Source organism: Neolamprologus brichardi, chromosome 15 (genome assembly GCF_056152115.1).
Source record: "Neolamprologus brichardi isolate AB-2024 chromosome 15, ASM5615211v1, whole genome shotgun sequence".
Lineage (NCBI taxonomy): Eukaryota > Metazoa > Chordata > Actinopteri > Cichliformes > Cichlidae > Neolamprologus > Neolamprologus brichardi.
Window position 1 is genome coordinate 30,715,323 of NC_142118.1, and position 23,367 is coordinate 30,738,689.

The 23,367-nt window shown below is 41.0% G+C and overlaps 2 protein-coding genes across 3 annotated transcripts in view; one reads left to right on the top strand and one right to left on the bottom strand.

Moving 5' to 3' along the window:
- ankrd6b (ankyrin repeat domain 6b) overlaps positions 1-1,913 on the bottom strand; it is a 60,541-nt gene extending 58,628 nt beyond the window's left edge. For both annotated transcript variants that reach the window (XM_087852656.1, XM_087852657.1), the window contains exon 1: positions 1,764-1,913. The gene's annotated coding sequence lies outside the window, so the exon portion shown is untranslated. The remainder of the gene's footprint in view (positions 1-1,763) is intronic.
- A 19,708-nt stretch (positions 1,914-21,621) lies between these two features.
- On the top strand, positions 21,622-23,110 carry zgc:112001 (ankyrin repeat domain-containing protein 9). The gene has a single exon (XM_006796258.2). The coding sequence runs from the start codon at positions 21,744-21,746 to the stop codon at positions 22,671-22,673; it is 930 nt and encodes a 309-aa protein (XP_006796321.2). The 5' UTR covers positions 21,622-21,743; the 3' UTR covers positions 22,674-23,110.
- Positions 23,111-23,367: the final 257 nt, after the last annotated feature.

Here is a 23,367-nt window from a genome sequence, read left to right on the forward strand (position 1 = left end):
TGAAAAGTCTCAACAGGATCTTGAGCTTTACTGTGAAAGGTTTATGTGGAACATAAACAAGCGGACACGCGCTGGTGTTACCGTCATTGTTGCTAACCACAGCGCATAAAAACAGGCGCTTGTCCGTCCGTAGTGTGGTTATATAAAATATAAGAGAAAGAGACAACTTTAAGAAATTAATATAGCCACTACAGTGACCATCAAAACGATGAAAAAATATTGCCGTAAACAGTTTATTTTGCGACACCACGAAACAAACGATAGCGTAAAATGAAACAATAGACGTTTTTATATCGTCATCCGATATATATCGTTATATCGAACAGCCCTAATGCCACTTCTGATTTGCCCATGTTTAACTTGAATAATTAGTTTTGAACAGGTAAATGTCATTTTTAAATCCATTAACAGTTTCTCAGAAAATACTCTGGCTTATCCCAAATATGCCAATTACCCTTGGGCAAGATAGTAACCCCAAGTTGCTCTCCGATGCATCCATTGGAGTATGAAAGTGCGTGAATGGTAGTCAGTAAGCACTTAAAAGCATAGAAGACAGTGCTTGTGTGAATGGGTAACGTGGCATGTTGTATATAGGGAGAAGAAAAGCGCAATATAAAAATCAGTCCATCTACCATCTAATCTACATACATATATATAGCACAAAGTAAAATTTCAGTTACCATCATATTCTAATCCTTTTCCCAAAATTTAAGTCAGTTTACACATGTTAACATGAATGAAATTACTGACAAAGAGGGGGGAAAAAATCAGTTTTACAAGACAAAGGGCAGCCCTGGTGGAGTCTAGATGGGAAAATAGCATTAATAAACAATGAAGCTTTATGACAAATCATTGTAATTCATCAAAGCTAGTTCACAAGATTTATTTTTTCTGTCTTCTGGATCCAGCTTACTAAATTGTACTAAGCTATCATTTTAAAATATCACTGATAAGCGTTTTCTAATTAGCTCATATCCCATATTAAATACCCTTAAATACCCTCTTTGCTTATCTTAGCCTAATTTATTTCAAAGTAGTTCTTTTACTCATCAGGTGTAGCTGAACTTGCACCAGCATGGGAACATTGCAGTGTGGATCCCGAATAATATTTAACTACTGCAGTTATTCTATTTTCATATACCCTTCACATTCACACCAACTTATTTTGTAAACACTATAATTGTGCACACCGAGGGAAAATCTTGATCTTGTTGAACAATAAACAGCATAAGTTACAACAGCTTTCTTACATGTACCAGGGTATTTCAAGCTATAAATGTAAAATTTGACAAAAAAAAAAACCTGTCTGACAAACACTACTTTTCAGAATAATTTATACCAGAGAGGCCCAACGTAAACGACATATCCTGATATTTTGAAGTAAAACAAAGCCACTATAAACTTTGTTGTTACAGTTGTTGTAGTTCGACCTAAATAGAGCAGCTATCCGTCTTTTACAGCCGAGAAGTTGAAAGAATACAAAAAATAAAGAACACAGAATGTTGAACTCAGCTGTCTATCCATGGAAATATTCAGTAAGTTAACATGATGAAAGTAATTGAGGGCGATAGGACTAGCTAAAATAATTAACATACTAGCAGTTATTTTTTCGAAGTAAACAGAATTACGTCCCTGCTGCTGCCGTAATTCAAGTCAGTCCACACGGAAGATTCATCCAATGTACGGAGTGTGTACACCGTGTTTACAAGCCAGGCATTCAGATAAAACCACCCAAAATAAAGAGAGTAAACGAAGAAACTCACCTCGGAGAGAAAAGTCCACACGGAACTTGGGTTTAGATTGAGTTTCACTGTTTGCTAGTCTCACAATCTTGTGGACTGGGAAATTGAGTGAAAACAGTCTTTAGCTACTACCGTAACTGCGCACCGCTTTTGCAACCCCCTCCCTCTCTGTCTGCAGTTCACACACAGACCATGAGTGCTGCTAAACCGCACACTTTGATTCCTTTGATAGAATCAGTTCTTTCCGACATTATCTCATATTTTTTACCCGAGTTTCTCCAACGGGAGTACCAATAATTAGACAGGTGAAACTGGCTTTAAAGGGAGAATCAAGAAACTGTTTAACTTTAACTGATTTCAGTGTTCAACCATTTCATTGTTATCTTCCATTCTATCGCCTGTGTCTGAAGAGGAAAACACGAGAATGATAATATAGCACATATTAATTCAATTAATTTGTTTTACAGTATTCTTGTAAATATTGTAGTTATTGAACATTTAAACTTGTTTAATTGAAGTTCATAATTATTCTAAAAAATATGACATTGACAGCTGTACACTTAAATCGTAATTTACCAGCAATCAAGGATATGTCTTAAGATCTATCTTTGACGTATCAAAATCATCATGATAATCCTTTATTAATTCCAGAGGAAATTATATGGTCACAGTTGCTCCAAGACAAGAACAGTAATTATATACATTAAATTAAATAATACAATATACTACAAAGTTACAAAATATAACAAATAGGTCTAATAAATACAAATAGCTCGAATTATAATTAGAAATATCCCAGCAGTAGTACTGCTGGCTTAGCAGGTGATATGCAGTAATAGACTGGGGTGCCAACCAAAGACACAGTGGTAAAGACTGGAGAGACAATTGAAAGCTTGGGAAGAGGGGCAGCCAATAAGGGCAGGGAGTGCTAACATCTCAGTGTGCTTCTTCCAAGAGGAAGAATGCAAGCTACAGATTTGACATCAAAATCATACCCACAGGTGAGCCAAAAGAGGCAGGGTTGGCATAAGGGGGAGACAAGTGATTCTTTGGGCCCATTACTGTCAGAGTCCCTAGAAAGCAGTTGAACACTCTTATTTATTTATTTATTTATTTATTGTTATTTAAGACAATTATTAATTAATTATGACCATAATTGTAAACGTGCTTATTTCCTAGCATTAGTTGGATTTTTTTATTTTTTATTTTTTTGCAACAAAATAAAATGCAGTCAGCCTTTGACCCTGCCTCCCCCTCTTTATTTCATGATTTGGTTTGGTCCAAATACCAAAGGGGCTCCATTAGGGGAAGACTCGGTTTTAAAAAAGAAAAGACACACAGGTAGGAATTCAATTCATAGCAAAATCTATATGAAAGAAACTGCTTGACTTTGGATTACTTCATTCTAATAATGTGTTTGTGTTATTGTAGCTAACATTTGGTGCAGGCAGACTCTTCTATACAGAAGATTCACTTCATTTATCTGATGACCTGATGCCGGGCCAAACAGAACAAACTCAGGCTTAGCGATCCCACTCCCGTTTCCTCATTCCCACACTCCTGACACTTAAACCAGTGCGACTAATATCTAAAGAAGTAGGTGAGTTCTTTTATGTCAAAAATGTGTCTGCTCTTCATTTCTCAAACTCAAACAACCCTGCAGCATCACTGAGAGTTAAAAACTGTCTAACTGTCTTTCATCTTTAATAAAATCAGTGTGACTGCTTTATCAGGTGTAACAATAAAATTTTAACATCCAGGCATCCATGAAAAACAGGATTTATGAAGTTTAACTGAGTAATACGCTAACAGGGAGTTAGCTCGCTAATTTCTTAAGATGATATACCATGTTCTGACAGGGATTTCTGAAAAATTAAAGCTCTGCCATCACTTTGGACATGAATGAAGACAGAAAACTAAACAGCAGCGACATCACTCAAGTTAGGCTAACTGGTATATAAACCTTAAGATAAACCTTTATTAGTCCCACATGTGTGAAATGTTTTGGTCACAGCAGAAAGTACAAGTTAAGAGCAGTAAAAAATAAGAAAAACACAATAGAATAAGATAATATAGAATAACATACTATACAAAATAGGATAAAATGCTTTGTTTGTTCCTGCATGGGGTGGGAGATGTTGTCCAACAGCTTAGCCACCGTTTTCATGTCATTCACCACCTCCACTGGGTCCAGAGATCATTAATCAGTAATAGTAACTGCATGGTTTGGGTTACTCACTATGAAAGCTTCCTGATCCTCAGATTCATATACCCATTCAAATCTTTCAAAGCCTCAGAGTGATTCTTTTTTGACCTGTTTAAATATTTGGTGTCTGGCAAACCGTGAGCCAATGGCCTGTAGTTACATCATAAGTTTTTAAACACTGAGCTTTAAAATGTGCTGCAGGTGATGAGCGATAATAAAAACCCAGAGAAGCCAACGGTGATCACGGACTATTTATTGGAGATTGTTCAGAATAAATGGAATGAGATACAAAGCATTAAGAGATTTTAAAAAGATCACAGCCTTAATGAACACATTATAGTTTGGACGCGGAAGCAGGGTTTATTAATAACCAGACTACGTCTTTGAACAGAAACATATTTTAGTTGGCTATACTTTGTTTAAAAATTGATATTGAAAGGATTCTTTAATCCTTCCTTTCTTGGTCTGGAAAGATTTCTTCTTTCCAGACCAAGAAGAAATCAATGGTACACAGTTGAGCACAGGTGTTGGTAAGATGCGGAAGGAGCCCACCCCAGAGACAGTCCACAGTACCCAGTGCTGTACCCTTTGGCTCCAGGCAGAGTAGCCCAGAAAAGAAGCCACCACTCACTAAACTGGGGCAGATTTTTAAGTAAGAAGTGCCAGTGTATACGCTACATCGGCGCCACTTTAGACCTCTCTGCATTGAATCGTTTCTCTAGACTCTTGGTTGATTTTTGTTTTTATGTTTTAGCATCTCTGTGAAGCATTTTGTGATTTTCATCCTGAAAGGTGCTGCACAAGTAAAATTTTAATTTACTTACTTACTACATGTAGGGGATCTAGATTCCTAAGGAGGAAAACTGAAGCAGGCTGGAACAGTTTAAAACCATCTCCTCGCTTGAAGTTTCACCTGACCCATCAAGTGATATTCCTTCTGAAAAATGCCTACATTGATGTTTCATACACAAAGGAGACATTTCAGGTGGCTCGAACATACCAGAGTTGTCACCAGGCTCACCAGGAAAGGTTGCAAAGGGAAAGCAGATCTTGTGGTGCTTTGGGTTGTTTGGCCAATAGATAAGACTTGATTCCCCACAAGCTTGCTGAGACAGCTCTAGAATGTTGTTATGTACTCAGAAAAATCAAGAACCTCATAATCAATAACTACAGAAACGTCAGACTAAGTTACTGCTGGGAATTCAACATCTAAATGGCAGTTATTGCAATATTTCCTAGATGAAGTAAACAAGACTGGGTGGGTTTAGACAGAATTTGATATTGCCTATGAGAGATCGATGCACTGACTGACCTCCTTAAAAAACTGTCTTAAGAAACTCACTTTTACCAAGATTGAGATGAAGGAAATTGAAATGCATCCATTTAGTAATGGCAGAGAAGCATTCACTAAGGCAGGAGATAGGGCTGTGCCATATGATGAAATATATTGGATGACGAAATGAAAACATCTATGATTTATATGCTATTATAATATGCTATATTCTATTATATGCTATCGTCTGTTTTGTGGTGTTGCTAAATACACTGTTAATGGCAATATTTTTCATCGGGGCACAGAGAAGACCAGCATAGCCAGTGAAGATGAAGCAGAACCAGGTAGCTCCAAACAGAGGGACCAGTCAAAACAAATCGAGGATCTTATTCCTAAATGAGGGGCTTTCAAAAATTAAAGAACAGTATTTGTCTCTTATATACAATACATCTATATATACACTGTAAAAGATACTTGTCTTTGAGATGAAGATATAAAGTGATAGGAAATATAAATAAATACAACTTGAATCTTTACTGAAGCTCAGTATTTGAAACTAAGTTAAATTTTACTGCTGTAAGTTTTTAATTGAATACATTTCATTTATTAATGTAATAAATTTAATATTGGCATATTACATTTACATTACCCAAGGGAGATGACACTAGTGTCATGAACAACATTAGATAATTGTTATTTTCTAGCTAACCTTCAAATTGCTGTTACAGAAATGAAGCCCAACAATGTGGTCTCAGCCTCAGATACTTAACAAACCAAAAACTCTCAAACTGGTCTAGACTTTCAGACTAAAGATATGCAGGATCATCACTATGTTTTGTGATCTGAGAAGGGATCCCCTTCACCAAAAGAGTGAAAATCCAAAAGACAGAAACACAACTGGTGTCTAGATTAAACCTCATCCTTTTCATACTCACCACAAGCTTCTTGTCCTAAACTAAAAATGTGCATAAACATTCCTATTTATTCTTGTTATCATTGCAATTATAATTACCCATTATAATTACAATAGACATGTGACCCTTCCATTGCTTGATAGCTGTCAACAAACAAGCTAAACAACAAAAACAGCTAGTTATAAGCTAATATTATGCCAGTGTCCAAAAAACTGCATAAACATTTGAAGGATCTTATGAACATCCATCCATCCATCTTCATCTGCTTTATCCGAGGCCGGGTCGCAGGGGCAGCAGCCTAAGCAGAGAAGCCCAGACCTCCCTCTCCCCAGCCACCTCCTCCAGTTATCCGGGGGAACACCAAGGCGTTCCCAGGCCAGCCGAGAGATATAATCTCTCCAGCGTGTCCTGGGTCTGCCCCGGGGCCTCCTCCCGGTGGGACATGCCCGGAACACCTCACCTAGGAGGCGCCCAGGAGGCATCCTTGTCAGATGCCCGAACCACCTCAGCTGGCTCCTTTCGATGTGGAGCAGCAGCGGCTCTACTCTGAGCCCCTCCCGGATGGCCGAACTTCTCACCCTATCTCTAAGGGAGAGGCCAGCCACCCTTCGGAGGAAGCTCATTTCTGCCGCTTGTATCCACGATCTCGTTCTTTCGGTCACTACCCACAGCTCGTGGCCATAGGTGAGGGTAGGGACGTAGATCGATCGGTAAATTGAGAGCTTCGGTTTTACACTCAGCTCCCTATTCACCACGACGGACCGGTGCAGCGTCCGCATTACTGCAGCTGCAGCCCCAATCCGTCTGTCAATCTTATGAACAGTTTGATTAAATTTAACAGAGGCTAACAGCAACTCACAGTGGCAAAAGCAACAGTGCATATTGACAGAAAAGTTAAGGATATGCTCAGCAACTCACCTCAGTATCGCTATTATCCGAAAAAAGTGAAGTTCGCTGTTTCATTAACTTGTGTTAGACTCTAACAAAATTTTATAGCCTCCTCACTACAGATGAACTGTGGCCAGTTGTTTGTCCTACAGCAGCCATTGTACCTATTATAATGCACTAGAAATCGGAGGGATAGAAAAACAGAACTCAGTTGACTGCAATTTGAAATCTACTGACACCTAGTGGTGAGATTTTACAAACTAAAACTTTAAGTTGCACTTATAAGGGTTAACCCTCCTGTTATGTTGGTTTCCAGGAACACCAATTATGCTCCTGGGTTAATTTGACCCGGGGCAAATTTACTCATCCAAAAGTGTCAGAAACACTGGCATTGATTATTTTACAATTTTCTTTTATAATTTTGATTTTTTTCATTTTCTGTAGTGATGCAGATGACATGTGACATCTCTTCTGTTCTGAGTCAGTCTGACCCGCAACATAACAGGAGGGTTAAAGGTGGTGGCCACAGTAGCAGGTGAGCTTGAGATGAAGCTGGAGGATCAGCAGGAGCAGTGGCGGTGCCACTAACCAATCCAGGACGGTGCTGATGCCCAGTCTCTGTAGGACAGAGTTGTCCAGGTGTCTGTGCAAAAAATATGCAGCAAAGGAGTGACACAAGGGAAACTCCGCTATCTTTGCCACCACTACGCATCAGACATAACCCGTCTGCCTAGTTGCCTCCAGCAACCACTGGGAAACCACTTGTTTTTTCGGGCGATCGTGGCTCAAGAGTTGGGAGTTCGCCTTGTAATCGGAAGGTTGCCGGTTCGAGCCCCGGCTCGGACAGTCTCGGTCGTTGTGTCCTTGGGCAAGACACTTCACCTACCGCCTACTGGTGTTGGCCAGAAGGGCCGATGGCGCGATATGGCAGCCTCGCTTCTGTCAGTCTGCCCCAGGGCAGCTGTGGCTACAACTGTAGCTTGCCTCCACCAGTGTGTGAATGTGAGAGTGAATGGGTGGATGACTGGACGTGTAAAAGCGCTTTGGGGTCCCTAGGCGGGACTAGTAAAAGCGCTATACAAATACAGGCCATTTACCATTTACCATTTACCATTTTTTCACATTCACTTCTCCTTACACCCCAGTTTTCTTTGGTTAGTAAAACATAACCCGCACATTGACTGGACTGACAATAAAATTAACCGTTGGAGTTTAGATCAGGTTCCACCAGCTCCATCTCAGTCCCTACACTTGCCCCAATTGAACTTCTGTACCCTCTGAATATCATAATTTATAGGTTTTCAGTACAGATAAAGCTTTCTCCCTGCCACCTCATAGACCTTATGACTGCACCATAGACCTCCTACCCAGTGCACCACTCCTCTCCAGCCAGCTATACAACCTGTAGCAGCCAGAGAGGGTCAGGAGCCTATTAGGATCATCTGTCCATCTTCCACTCTGGTAGGTGCCAGTTTTTTCTTTGTGGATAAGAAGGATGAGACACTGAGACCCTGCACTGACTACTGTGGGCTAAATAAATTCACTGGGAAGAATAAGTACCCCCTGCTGCTAATCAGTTCTGCTTTTGAGGCCCTATAAGGAGCCACTGTTTTCACTAAACTTGACCTCTGTAATGTTTATCATTTGCAAGGGGAATGAATGGAAGAAGACTTTTAACACTCCTCTTGGACTCTCCAAGCTCCTGCTGTGTTCCAGGCTCTGGTAAACGATGTTTTGAGAGATTTTCTGAATGCACTCATCTTTGTTTACCTTGATGATATATTAACTTTTTGCAGGTCTCTGGAAAAAGTTAGGATTGTAGAGTGCAGCACCTGTTGGAAAATAGAGTCTATGTAATGGCTGAAAAATATGAATTCCACTCATCATCTGCCACTTTTCTGGGCTACATTCTCACCAGAGGCCCGGTGAACACTGACCCAGTCAAGATTAGGGCTGTGATGGAGTGGCCCACACACACCTCCCAGAAAATGTTTAAACGATTCCTCGGCTGCTTATGGTGAAACTGGCATTGGAGGAGTGGCAGCATTGGCTGGAAGGGGCCGAGCATCCATTTATTATTTGGACTGATCATAAAAATCTCAGCTAAAATGTTAAATACCTGTCAAATTTGCTTGTCTTTGTTGTTTGGACAATTGAATTGAAACATTTCTTTTCTGCCAGCGTCCTGAAATGAAAATCCTGAGGCCCTCTCTCTCCAGTATTCAGAAAATGCCAGCCGGTAGAAGCCACAACTACTTCTGCCCTCTTCCTGCACCGTTGGTTCATTAACTTGGGACATAGAAGAAACCATCCAATGAACTGCAAGACAAACCCAACCCAGGCTCAGCCCCACCCTCCCCACCGATCATCGCTATGTTTCTGCTGCTGCATATTCTGCTGTGATCCATACCGCCTTCTTTGCCTGCCACCCCAGGGTGACCTTGGGGTGCTTCCTTCTCAACTATGTGGCAGCATGCACGATCTATGCAAGAAACAAAAGAAGCACGCAACAGGTGTCAGGCATGCTCCAGTCTCTTTCTGGTCACACATTTCTCTCGACTTTGTCGCTGGTTTACCCACCTTCCCTGGTAAGACAGTCATGCTATCCATCATTGACAGATTCTCAAAAGCCACTCATTTTGTCACCCTGCAGAAACTACCTACTGCATCTAAGCCTGCTAAACTGTTTTCAGGTTAGATGGAATCTAAGTAGCAATCGTATCAGACCAGGGGCCCCAGTTCACCTCATGACCCTGGAGGGATTTTTGCACCACTCTAGGAGCCTAGGTATATTGGAGTTCTGGCTTTCATCCACAAACAAAAGACAGAAAGGCTCAACAACGAGCTTAAGACCCTGCTCTGCATCACTACAAAAAATCCCTCCTCTTGGTCCACATGGTTATCCTGGGTCAAGTATGCTCATAGCTCTCTTACCTCTTCTGCCATAGGTCTATCCCCATTCGAAGCATCTCTAGGCTACCAGCCACCTCTGTTCCCCACCACTGAGACTTACCTAGTTTCCTGGGTACAACATCATCTCCAGCAGAGTAGATAAATCTGGGAGCAGAATTGAGAAGCTTAAAATAAGAAATATGCAAAAGGTATGGCTCACTGCTAAGCACTTTCACTTGAAATCCTTGACCCACAAATTGGCTCCACGTTACATTGGTCCCTACGAAGTGGATTCTGTGATCAGCGCCACTGCAGTCAAACTCAAGTTGCCTTCAACACTATGCATCCATCCCACTTTTCATGTCTCACAAATCAAACCTGTTCGGTCCATTCTATGATGCCCTTTAGTCCACATGTAAAAGTGTCCTTGGACAAGATACTGATGCTGATATTGCTTGGTAAGTGCTTATGAAGAATAAATCAGTTAAATGTGTTCTTTAGTACACAAAACTTTGAGTGTTCAGTTAGAGTAGAAAAGTATATATGCAAAGCATTTTGTTTACCATTCTGGTAGCGATAATGGGAAGGTGGCACGCACTAGACATGTATATAATAGGCTAGGCTGACATGTCAGTGTCATCTTTTTAAAAAAAAAAATTGATCTTTGGCCTTTTTCAGCTTTATTGGACAGAGCAGTGAAGAGTGACAGGAAAGCGGAGGGAGAGAAAGAGAAAGAGGAAGACATGTGGCAAAGGGCCTCTGGTTGGACTTGAACCCAGACTGGCAGCTCTCCACCATGCGGCATAGGGTTGCCAGCTCATCCCAACAAGCTAAAATGAAACCCTATCAGCGTCACCTTTTGATCAGAAGCTCACAAGTGATACGTTAGTTGTTTTTTTGTTTTTGTTTTTGTTTTTTGCCTGTCCTGTTTGTCACTGTAGCAATCAAAATTATTGTCTGAAGACTGATAAAAATGCCCAACAGATTTATATTCCCAAGTGGATTATTACTGCTCTACTTGATTGACCTTGTGTGTTTGTTTGTAACTTTTAAGTTATTACAATAGGAACAGAAAATGACCGTGGGATAAGAAAGGGAAAGACATAGACAAGAGAAGTTTAAGAAAAGGAGAGGGAAAGAAAAACTGAGGGGAAGATGGACAGTGAGAAAAGACACAAAAAAATTGGTAGAAGAAAACAAGTAAAAAGAGAACAACACAGTAGGGAGACCACAGCTGTGACCTAGATAAGCATAACTAACAGTAAATAATAAATATTATATGCTACTGAGCAGCACACAAGACCGAAACTCAAGATATGTTTAGAGACAGCAGCCAAGGAAGATGGTGTGTGTCTGAGCACACCTCTGTGCACAACTGTGGGCGTGAGCGTGCTTGTATTCAAAAGGTTTCTTCATGTAACTGTCTAATAGTAGGTGTGGGAAGCCATAGCCCTGCCCCCCAGGTCATGAAGCAAAGTGATTTGTTAGTTGATATCGGGAGTTTCAATTCAGTCACAGTAAATTTACTTTTCTTGCCCACCTCTGAACTTTGATGTGGAAGAATGCTTCTCAACAAAGGCTGTACAATGACATTTACCCTTCTCATGTCTCAAATTTGTAATGCAGAAATTTGAGTCTGCATTACACCATAACCTCCTGGTTTTGCTGTTGAGTTTTGCCATGGGAAACACTGAGGCTGGGTTACATCAACCTCTTTGAAATCTAATTCTAGCTATACTTTTGATCAACAACCCTTCCTTTAGCGGTATAGAAAAAGCTTAAAACATGAGGAGAACCACAAGGAAAATTTTTTAGCTGTTTTTCTTGATTTGGCTGCAAAAAGGATACCATGATGAAAATAAATAACATGGGAGATGTTCCACAGACTCCAAAATAGCCATTGCTTATAGCCTTTAATTTCACTGCAACAGTAATTTCCCAAGTGTAGGCTGGGGCTCACCCAGTTGGTCAGTGTAATAACAGAAGTAACAAAAAGTCAGCTTAAAATTACTTAGAAATGTTACATATTATATACATTTGTTAACTTATATAGATACTGAATTTAAACTGGTAATATGAGGCGTTTCCTTTGTGATGTTACTCATTACTCTGACCTTAGTTTCCTTTACTTGTACTGAAGTTTGTATCTCAGTGGCAGGTGGATCACACATTGTTTTAACAGTTTGCATATGACTGCGTAACATTAGCAATTTATAGCCAGGCCAGCATGCTATACAGGAACATCTGTGCCGAGTATTGCCTGGAAGTCTTGGGGTCAAAATGGGAGACGCCCCCTAGGGTGGTGGAGAATGACCAAGCTAGTCCAGATACAGACAGACAAACTGGTGGTGGCTAACCAACGAGACACAGTAGTGGTCAACAAGCAGAGGATAGATGTTGCTATGGTCTGTGAGAGTGTCTGGGGTTTCTCCCCTGCTAGCTGTCCATCCTGGCTCATCCTCATTCCCCACCTACCGTGGCTACCTGCAAGCCATCAATCAGCCATCCAGTACTTGAGAATGGCATTGACTTCCAATCTCTGCCAGACCCTCTGCTACCCCATAGTGGTAACTTGGCTCTTGCATACTTAAATCTAACAAATCCTCTTCTGTATAACCTTGTGTCTCTTTGTGTTTCTTGCTACCTCTGTCCAGGACCATTACCCACCACACCTACAGTTAATTCTCCCATTCTGGATTCCTCTCTCCACTCACCCGAAAGAGCTTACGGACTAGCTCCTCTGACAACGCTCACGCAAATTCCCTCTGCCTGCCCTCCTCCCTGCCATTCACCTCTGGATCACACAGGTCAACTGGATTAACTCACTCTTACCCTGTCGGACACTTGCACGGTTTCCCCCCTCCTTCCGGATCCTGGTCTCCCATCTAACCAGTAAGCAGTTTCCCTAATTCTAATCATTACCTGGCAATTCCTCCAGCTCCCTCACTAATCCCTCTCAAACACACTACCACAAAACTCGGACATTAGAACAGTCATTTTCACTACTCAAACTACATTTCTCATTTATACATTGATCAGACTTACATGTTAATTGAGCTTTGATTAAAAATAAACATGCTTTAATATTAGGAAATAGAAAAAAGCTCTGTTTTACCACTGATCATTTTTAATGATATAAGGGTGGATATTAAGACCTTTGAACCTCTCTTAGTTATGAAGCTTCCACAGGGGGACTTTAATCTCTTTCTACCCCCTAGTATCACAACACTATCTTCCTGATGTAGTCATGGATTTGTTGTTTCATCCTGGATGATCGTCCTAACACTCACTAGTTCTCGGACTCCGTATAGAAATCCAGCACCGTCTCATCTCATTCACTCATGTACACCAACACACGCACTCAACAGGCCATTTTTAACATGGACAGGCGGGGAGGGGAGCCAGGGCTGGACTGGGACAAAAAATCGGCCCGGGCATTTTGACTAGAGACCGGCCCACCAAAAATGTGACGTCATTCAGGGGTAAAACCGCAAAGGATTCTGGGAACTTGTGGCAAGAGGTACTAGCGCAAGCAGGCTTTCAATTGAACTCAGTTACACAGCGATAAAAAGAAACACAAAAAATGGCAAGAAACTGTTGTATTATTAACTGCAATAGCCGGGTGTTGTGCCAAAAAGTGATTGTCTGCCAAAAACAGATTTCTGGTATTTGCCAAAAACTGATTGCTCGTATTTAAATTCCTATAAGTAACTTGTTGGGCTATAATATGTGAAACATATGTCAAATGCATCCCTCATGGATGACATAAAGTCATATTGAGTTACAAACAACATTAGTGTAACAAGGTAGAAGCCGCAATCAGTCTTTGGCAGTGACTTTTATATAACCTTTATTTATGCCGTTAAAAAAATCGAATTAACATTAAAAATGTCTTTTATAAGAAGTAGTTGGACAGCAGAAATGGCTCAAATATTACAATAGTTCTGTAAAAATATTTAAAGTGGGGATAAAGGACCGGATTGGTTATAATGTAAGTACAATAACACAGAGTTGTAAAGATACTTGAAAAAACAGCTAATTTTTTAATTCCATATATAGCCCCTTTGTAAACGCTGTTCACCGAAGTCTATTTACCAACATACGTAAAGATATTACACATAAAAAATACACGCAAACATTTAAAATCACTTTTTGGCAAGCAATCACTTTTTGGCACAACACCGGCGGCCGCCTCGGGTCTCTCTTCCTCTTGCCTCCCCTTTCCCTTATCCACCTGCTGGCCTCCACCACTTGCTGATGTTGCTAAATCTGTGGAAGCTATGCCATAGCTACCACCAAACAATTCAGTTATTTTTACACATTTGGCAGCGTCTGCCTGAAGGGCTTGTTTCTTTTTGGCCCTAATTTTTTCTGCACCTCCTTTCCTTTTCTTGTTCTCCATTTTCTTTAGTTCGTCTATAAGATTGCTAAACAAGGGGGCGGGTGCATCCGACCTCCTCGGCAGTAATTGGTCCAGCCCAGAGTCGATCATGACCAATTGGCCAATCCAACACCTTTCATTATTTATACCCTTCCAAAAAAAATAAAAAATAAAAAATCGATCGGCCCATAAAAACAAAAAATCGCCAGCGGCCCACCGGGCAAATGCCCGGTATGCCCGATGGCCAGTCCAGCTATGAGGGGAGCGATTCTTCTGCGTCTCATAGGGACCTTGATCACTAAGGGACGTAGATATTAAAGGTAGGAGATTCCCTTCCCTGCTACCCCCAAGTGGTTGCCACTGTCTCAGCTTTAAATGCCTCAGCTTTATAGATTTTAAATATTTCAGTATAGTTTGGGACGGATGAGACATTTCAACTAAGGAAAATTGATTGTGTTTGGACAACAAAAGCTGTTTTGAATGAATGAATCCAAAATAGATCCAGATGGCATGAGCTGTGAAATGACCAGAGCTGAACTGGATCCAGGACTGATCCGCTCTGAATGAACCTTATCTGTTTTAGGTCCATCCTGCAGTGCAAGCAGACTCAGACACAGGCTGTATCCCAATTCAGGGTCTGCAGCCTTAAAGTACGCAGCCTCAACGATCCTCAAGGGCCGCGTACTCAAAGACTGCTAAGGCCGGAAGTGCGAGGTTTGTGAAATGGGACGGTCTAGCCTCCGTTGCGCTGCCCAGGTTGCCTAGCAACCATGATACTAACAGCTGGAAATGTTTCATACAGCATTTTTGACAGAAATGAAGGAGAAAATCTTTTGTTCATTTGTTTGTTTGTTTCTACATGAGCTTTGATCGTTCTCTGTAAGATTAAGGTCAGCTATTGAACGGCGTTTATTTTAAAGTAAAGGCTTTAAAACCAAGTTAGTACAAACGTCACTAATGTCACATAACTTTGCCAACATGTGGCCAACAGTAATGTTTTAATGTTCTTCGTTATTAAACATTTGCACATAAATAAGTGACATAGTATTCAGTACTTACTTAAAGTTTACTCTTCGGGTGCCCCTCATCCGCCGGCAAAATTATCCACACCCACCGCCCGCCGCACTATGCATTCTGGGATATGTTGGGCCACGAAGTCTACACTGCCACGACCTTAAAATTCAGGGAAATGAAGGACGCATTTGAGGGCTGCATTTCGAGCAGCCTTCGAATTGGGACAGCCTTCGTCGCGTCGCTGTGACGTAATCGGCCTTAAAATGCGGCCTTTAAGGCTGCAGACCCTGAATTGGGATACAGCCACAGTTTGCTTATCCTTCATGGAGCCTATATCTTCAGGCAGATCCGGTTCTGGGTCAGTCCAATGAGACTGATTTTGGTGATTTTCAGTGGAAAATCTGTTGAGGTTCAGACTTTGAACCTTTAAAATGTTGTTTGACATCATTCAATGACTGAATCTCAATCTCACAGAATTTTAATGAGATTGAATCTCAACACATTTCAACCTGAAATGTAATCAGATTACAATCAGACTGTCTGTAGCTGCTTTTAAAATGTCACTCTAAATACATTTAGTTCAGTTTTAGAGTCTTAAAGTCCATTTCCAAGATCCTGCTGTGACAGACATTTTTCCAATCAGTGTGACCAATTACAACACTTGAAATGATTGGTTATTGATCACTGTGCGACATACAGTAAATGTTTGCAGTACAAGAAAACTGACAATACAATAGCTGCATTATGTAGATAGAGTGACAGCTTTTACAGATTTTATTCTGAGCTGATAAAAAATCTGTAGTCACTGTCCTTGTATGTTGATGACCAAATAACTGCAAAGCAATCAACTAATGTTCATCTGACATTTCAGTGTTAGCAAAGAGTAACATAAACATGTACAAATTAATTTGCTCTTCTATGCACATTGTGTCATGACCCTGGGTTTTGTACCCAGCGTTTTCTGTTATGGACCCCGTTACTGGTTTGATATTTTCTGTTTGACGTTATTGGAGTTTGGATATTACCATTGCCTAGATTATGTTTTCATTCTGATATTGTTATTCCTGTCTTCCTATGTCCCCCATGCCTGGCCTGTGTTTCTGTGATATTTCCCATGGTTAGTCTTCCAAAGCTCAAAACCAGCCACCAGCCTCCCACCTCCTAACCTCCAGGACCCCGAACTCCAGCAGGTCCCTGGAAACCATGAAAACCACTGTTGGTCTTAACTACACAATAATTATGATTTAAGAAACCTTTCACTTCAATCCAGTATATGGGCTTTGTGTGATCCCAGCCCGCACAACAGCACCCTCTTCTGGCTCACATCCGCCATCATCTGTCAGATTCGTCTATTTTCTATAAGCTGATAACATGCAACATGGTTGCAGCCATGCTGTGTTGGAGTTCTTTGTGTTTCAATAAACTCACTGTGTTTAAAGAGTAATGTAACGACTTGTGTTTTTGCAACTGATTTTGCCTGCGGGCACCCCTAGATCCCGCATGTTTGTCACATAGCTAACTGCTACAGTCCACATAGTGGTGAATATTAAAATTTGCCACCCACACACCACAGCCACAGTCTGGGTGTGACAAATAATGCCAAAACAACAATAACTCACAATCAGTAACTTTTAACATTTCTTTTTTTATTTGATTTTATTCTTTTCTCCTTATTTTTTGTCATCAAATTGATTGAAAACAATTGTAACTGAAAACAACTTAGGAAGTACTGAGAAACATATGTCTCTCTGCTCCTCATCATCTGTGCAGGCTGAGAATATGACAAGAAAGTGTTAAAGGTCAAAAGGTATTCTCCTTTAACAGTGAAAGCTCGGAAATGGATAAATTATTAGCCACAATTTTGGCCTCTTCTGTTTGTGTGACTGAGGATGTAGTTCAGAAATTTCACCAGTAGATGAAAGCATCGTTAAAGGCATGTCAAATTGGAACTTGAGCTGGTCTGTGCTTCACATTACAGAGGAAGAACACAGGCAGACAAACACACACACACACACACACACCCCCAGCATATGCTATATTGCCCCAAAGGTTTCTTCCAGATCTATGCCATGGTACGCATATCTCAATTTCCAACCTCGCAACTGCGATTCATTAAGTGTGGTGATAGTTACAAATATGTAAGAATTGCACCAAACTGATTGAGAAAAAAATTTACCTGAAAATAATTTGAGCTATTGACAAACATATTTCTCTCCCTGTCCCTCATCATCTGTCCAGGCTGAGAATATTCAATTTCATGGAGTTTTTAGGACATCCTGATAATAATGAATTACAGTAGTCCAGGCTAAGAGTAATAAATGCATGAACTATTTTTTAAGCGTTACTCTGAGACAGGATATTTTTAATTTTAGAGATGTTGCGCAAATGAAAAAAAAGCAGTCCTACATATTTATTTAATATGTGCATTGAAGGACATATCCTGGTCAAAAATGACTCCAAGGTTCCTCACAGTGTTACTGGAGGCCAAGGTAATGCCATCCAGAGTAAGAATCTGGTTAGATACCATATTTCTAAGATTTTCAGGGCTGAGTAAAATAACCTCAGTTTTATCTGAATTTAGAAGCAGTACAGAGGTCATCCAGGTCTTTATGTCTTTAAGACATTCCTGCAGTTTAACTAATTGGTGTGTGTTATCTGGCTTCAAAATTATTAACAAGATAATCGACCTCTGTTGGAGTAGCATTCAGGTAGCTGCTCTGCTCTGTGTTGGTACAGGGCATTGAAGATGATAACAGTGGGTAGATTACATTCTTAAACTCAGTTACAGCGCTGTCAGACAGACATCTACTGTGATGAAATCTACTCCCCACTGCTGTGTAATCAATTATTGTAAATTAATCAGGAAATGATCAGACAAGAGAGGGTTTTCAGGAAACACTGTTAAATGTTCAGTTTCTATCCCATATGTTCAAACAAGATCTAGAGTGTGATTAAAGTGGTGGGTGGGTTCTTTTACATTTTAAGAGAAACCAATTGAGTCTAATAACAGATTAAATGCTGTGTTGAGGCTGTCATTTTTAGCATCTACATGGATGTTAAAATCACCCACAACAGGAAATCAGACAGAAACTGTGTAAGGCCCAGGTGGACGATAGATGATCACAAATAAGACTGGACAATAATTAGAATGACTCGGGGGTGTTGATTCATTTAAACTAACATAATCATCCTGCTGTAACCAGGTTTCTGTAAGGCAGAGTAAATTGATTTGTGGATCAATTGTTAAGTCATGTACTAACAGAGACTTGGAAGAGAGACACCTAATGTTTAATAAGCAACATTTCACTGTTTCACTGTTTTGGTGCAGATGTGGATACTGTATTGTTCATTTTTGTGGTTTTTTTTATGTTTAAGTCATTTTTTGCTGGTTTTTAGTTTGTTTTTTGACCTGACACAGTCTCTAAGGGGAGTTTGGGGAGATAACAGGAGGATAGAAGCTGCAGAGAGGCAGGTTTCCTTCAGAAAGTTTCCCAATTATCTATAAAGCCCACATTGTTTTTTGGACACCACTCAGACAACCAGCAATTTAAGGAGAACATGCGGCTAAACATGTCACTCCTGGTCAGATTGGGGAGGGGACCAGAGAAAACCACAGAGTCTGACACTGTTTTGGCAAAGTTAATAAAAGGATTGTGTGAAACTTGTAAACATCTCTGCGTGATGTCTACCAAGACAAAAGGATCGGAGAGACTGGAGTTGTCTTGACAATTTGGTACCGTGACCCGGATCTTGGAAGCTGATCTCGATTTGGACCTTGGCTGAGCGGAAGGGACACAGGGGGTATCACCGGCAGAAAACAAGGTATGCAGAGCCTGTTTTACCCTCCTACATAAATGATGTTTCATGTACTTTTTTTATTCAAAAGGTATAATTAATAATAAACGCTGTATTTTTGTAATTTTGTTAACAGGGCAGAAAATGAAAGTCAAGGATGTAGAGCAGGCCGAGTAATAAGTAGACAGGACCGGCTATCTATCACTGTGGGTTCAGAGGTGACGTGCTCTCAACCATCAAGCACTACACCACAACTTCTAGTGGCCCTGTCCCAAATATAATGGCAAGCACCTTTGCATCATTCACGAAACTAACTCTAACCAGGGAAAAGCCTTTTCTTACCTCACCTGACATCATCTTAATTCTTTCTTACCACTAGTTGCAGTTCCAAAGACTTCTGGAGAGTAATTAAAAGAGCTCTTGAGCTACAAAGACAAAGAGCTTGAGACCTATGCCAATCCTTAATAATTAAGGAATGGCATATATTATATATATTTGTGGCAACTGTTGTGATTTAGTGCTAAACGAGAAATTTGAAATGTACAATAACTGTGGAGTGTGTGGATGCGGGGGCGTTTCTATGCACCTCTGCCATTTCTTTCTGTCTCTCTCCACTTTTCTTTCTCTCTCGCTCTGTCTCAGCGTGGTGTATTTGTGTGCATATCTGTTAACTACACCTTACGCCTGCAGGGACGGGAAACTTCTGGGATTTCTGCCCTCCTCCTGGGCACACCTAAAGTAATCAAGCTCACCTATTTGTCAATTGCTGATCAGCTGGCTCCTACTTAAGCTGGGAACAAACCTTCATTCTTTGCCTGAGCGCTGTATGAACTAATATTAGTGAAACCATCTTCAATCTATAAGTCTGTGTCTCTGTTACCTTGAAGATTATGAACTTGTCATCTCATCTGTGCAAAAGCCCTGGCGTTTTCCCTGTGAGAGTGATTGGTCGTAGAGAGCTGGATGAGATTCTATTTCTGTGTCAAATGTTATCTGGACTCTGGATACTGTAGCTCATCTGAAAAACTGAGCCTCAAATCAAAAATACTTGACTACCTGCTTTAACTCTCTAACATCCAGATTAAAACAGATAACTCTAAAGCTGGAAAGAAAATGGCAACATCATCATCATCATTTAGCCTGGAAAAATAGTTTGCTGCTTTATAAAAAAGCTCTCAATAAAGCTAGAACATCTTATTATTCAGCACTGATTAAAGAAAATAAGAACCCCAGGTTAACAAAAAGTCAGAGCTCTGTTGAGCCAACCATTCCTTTAATGTTAATTAGTAATGCCTTCATAATTTTCTTTCCAAATGAAGCTAACCATTAGAGGAAAAAGTTACAACCGTCTCATAGATGTGGCATTATCTACAGCTACTTTCAGTACCATTGATGTCTATTTAGAGTCTTTTTCTCCAATTGATCTTTCTGAGTTAACTTCAGTAATGACTTCCTCCAAACCAACAACGTGTCTTTTAGACCCTATTCCTAAGACTCCTCAAAGAGGTCCTACCATTAATTAATGTTTCAATCTTAAACATGATTAACCTATCTCTATTAACCAGCTATGTACCACAGGCCTTCAAGCTGGCAGTATTTAAACTGTTACTAGACCGAGCGGTCTTAGCTAATAATAGGCCAATCTCTAACCTTCCTTTTATCTCCAAAATTCTTGAAAGACTGAGTAGTTGTCAAACAGCTAACTGATCATCTCCAGAGAAATGATCAAAAATCAGAATAAGACAGTAAATGGAGAAATCCTTATCATGCTTCTGTGTTGATTTTTTTTCAATTACTATTACACCTTGAGCCTGTCACCTTTGTCACAAAGCCCAACATTTCTGCATTTCTGGATTTCTTAATGATGTATGTAGTTGAGTGGCATTGTGCTGAATTCAGTATAAATTATGTTGTCTAAGCTAACATCCATCATGAACAACACCTCCCACCCCCTGCAGGAGACTGTAGTGCTCGTTCAGCAGGAGACTTTTTCACCCACAATCCAGGAAGGAGCGCTACTGCAGGTCATTCTTACCAGCAGCTGTCAGACTATAATGCAGCTTAACATTCTTTTGGTCATCTTACTCACCAGCTTGTTTGTTTACTGTACATTTTATACATATCTCCGTACAATTTTAACAATTTTCTATACATACTCTGCACATTGTTACCCGTATATACCTGTGTATACGAACTTCGGTTGCTTGTGTCTCCCTTTGATACTTTATTTTCCCTTGCTGTAAGAGCTCTGTAACGCCGAAATTTCTCATCCGTGGGATAATAAAGGTTTATCCTATTCTATTCTAAAGAGTTGCGAAAAGTTGTAGATTAGTAAACGTAGCATCAGCACCAAAATGCACTTGAACATAGATGTCAAAGTAACTTGTCTATCCTTTATCCTTCCAAGGATGCAGCCCAGCCCCCGAGTTTGGACACAGCCCTTGTAATCAGCTCACATCTCAACTGTCAATAAAGTTTGTAAAACCTTTTAACGTTTGTACGTTGTGCGCATGCGCCCTCGCACAGTACTGCAGAGGGCTCGAGCAGCTACAGGAATGTCGGTTATTTCAAACACTGACTCATTAGGTCCCTGGACTCGAGCTTCTGTTGGGAAAATGGTAGTTTCTGCGCTCTGTGAATGAAACCGTGTAAGGTTCTGGGAATTTATACCACTCGGGTTGCCATGGCCTCTTTAACCGTCACTTCGGAGGCTCGGAGCGTCGAGAAGCACCGAAAGTCCTTCTCGCTGCTCTTCTACCGGGCCGTGCGGGACCTAAAGCCGGTCTGGATGTTGGAGGACATGCGGACGATGGAAACTTTTTACTTGGACGAGGACTCTGGCCAGAGGATTTACAGCCCGTCGGAGGCGTTGCTGTACGCTATAGTTCATGACCACCAGGCGTACGCTCAGTACCTCCTCAGCCGATACACGGATGAAGCGCTAGCAAAACCCGGGGAGCGCTTCTGCCCCTGTCCGTCCTCCGCGCCTCACCTCGCTATGGCTGTTCGCTACGACAGACGCTACATTCTCGGCCTCATCTTACAAGAAACCCACCGTATAGCCATTACCCCGTCCTACACGGACCGAGCCGGGTGTTTTCACATCGAGGACGGAAGAACCCCGCTACATCTGGCTTGCGAGCTTCTGCGTCCCGAAGCGGTCATCTTGCTCCTGGGGAGCGGGGCGTCCCCGTACGCCCAAGACCACAATGGCTTGACCCCGCTGGACATTACTTTGGAAAAGCTCAGAGACTCCACGGTGGTCAGAAGTGGAGAGAAAAGGCGGTGTCTGGACAACCTGCTCCTGTTTATGCCAAATGTTCGCTTCAAAATGAAGGAAGCTCTGGTTGGAGAATCGGAGCGCTGGAGCAAGGTGCTAGGCGAGGAGACCTACCTATACCTGTCGGGAAGGAGCCCGGCGCCGTTGGTTCTCAGCGCCATGCAGACTGTTCTGCAGCAGCTGAGCCCTGCCAGCTTTCCGGACAGCCTACTCGAGCTGCCCATTCCCTCCTCCCTCAAACCACCAGGACTGCCTGTGAGCCAGCGGGACAGGCAGAGGGTGGTGTAGCATCAGTGACACATGCATGCCCTGTTTGGATACTGCTGTTTTAGCATGCTGTGTGTAAGCATTTGAAGATCCTGTATGGCTATTATAGGCCTGAACAGATAAAACACTAACAGTCAGGGAAAAAATAGACTAAATTAATGTGATCTAATGATGCAACATAAGCCACGCTGATTCCACAGGAAGGAATAAAAAAGCCATACTGTAGCGTTTCACATCGATTCAGGTGCCATGAATCATTTATGTGTCTATGAAATGTTGTATCTAGTAATGATACTGCAAGTGTATCGTATCAAAAGGATGGACAAACACTAATACTGACCTGTGTTACTGATGAATTTAATTTATTAAAATTATAGTATTTATCAGCAACATAAAGTAGTCATAAGAAAATGACTGAAAACATTTTGGATCTCTGTCTTTGAATAAACAAAAATTTAAGTGACTGTCTTCCTGGGCCTTCATTGACAGAACATGTTTGTTGCTAATGGAAATGAAGAAGGGGGTTCATACTGTAAGGAATATAAGGAGCTTGGAAAGAAAAAAGCGCCTCCAGTTCTGAAGAAACTGAACCGGAGAAGCTTCGAGAGGTAAAACATCGTCAAGAATATTAAAGAAGTCCAGTTGCTTTTCTTTCCAAGCTCCTTGTTTTACTATAGCCTGGGTGATTGAGAACCTACACAGACAGTAAGTTAAA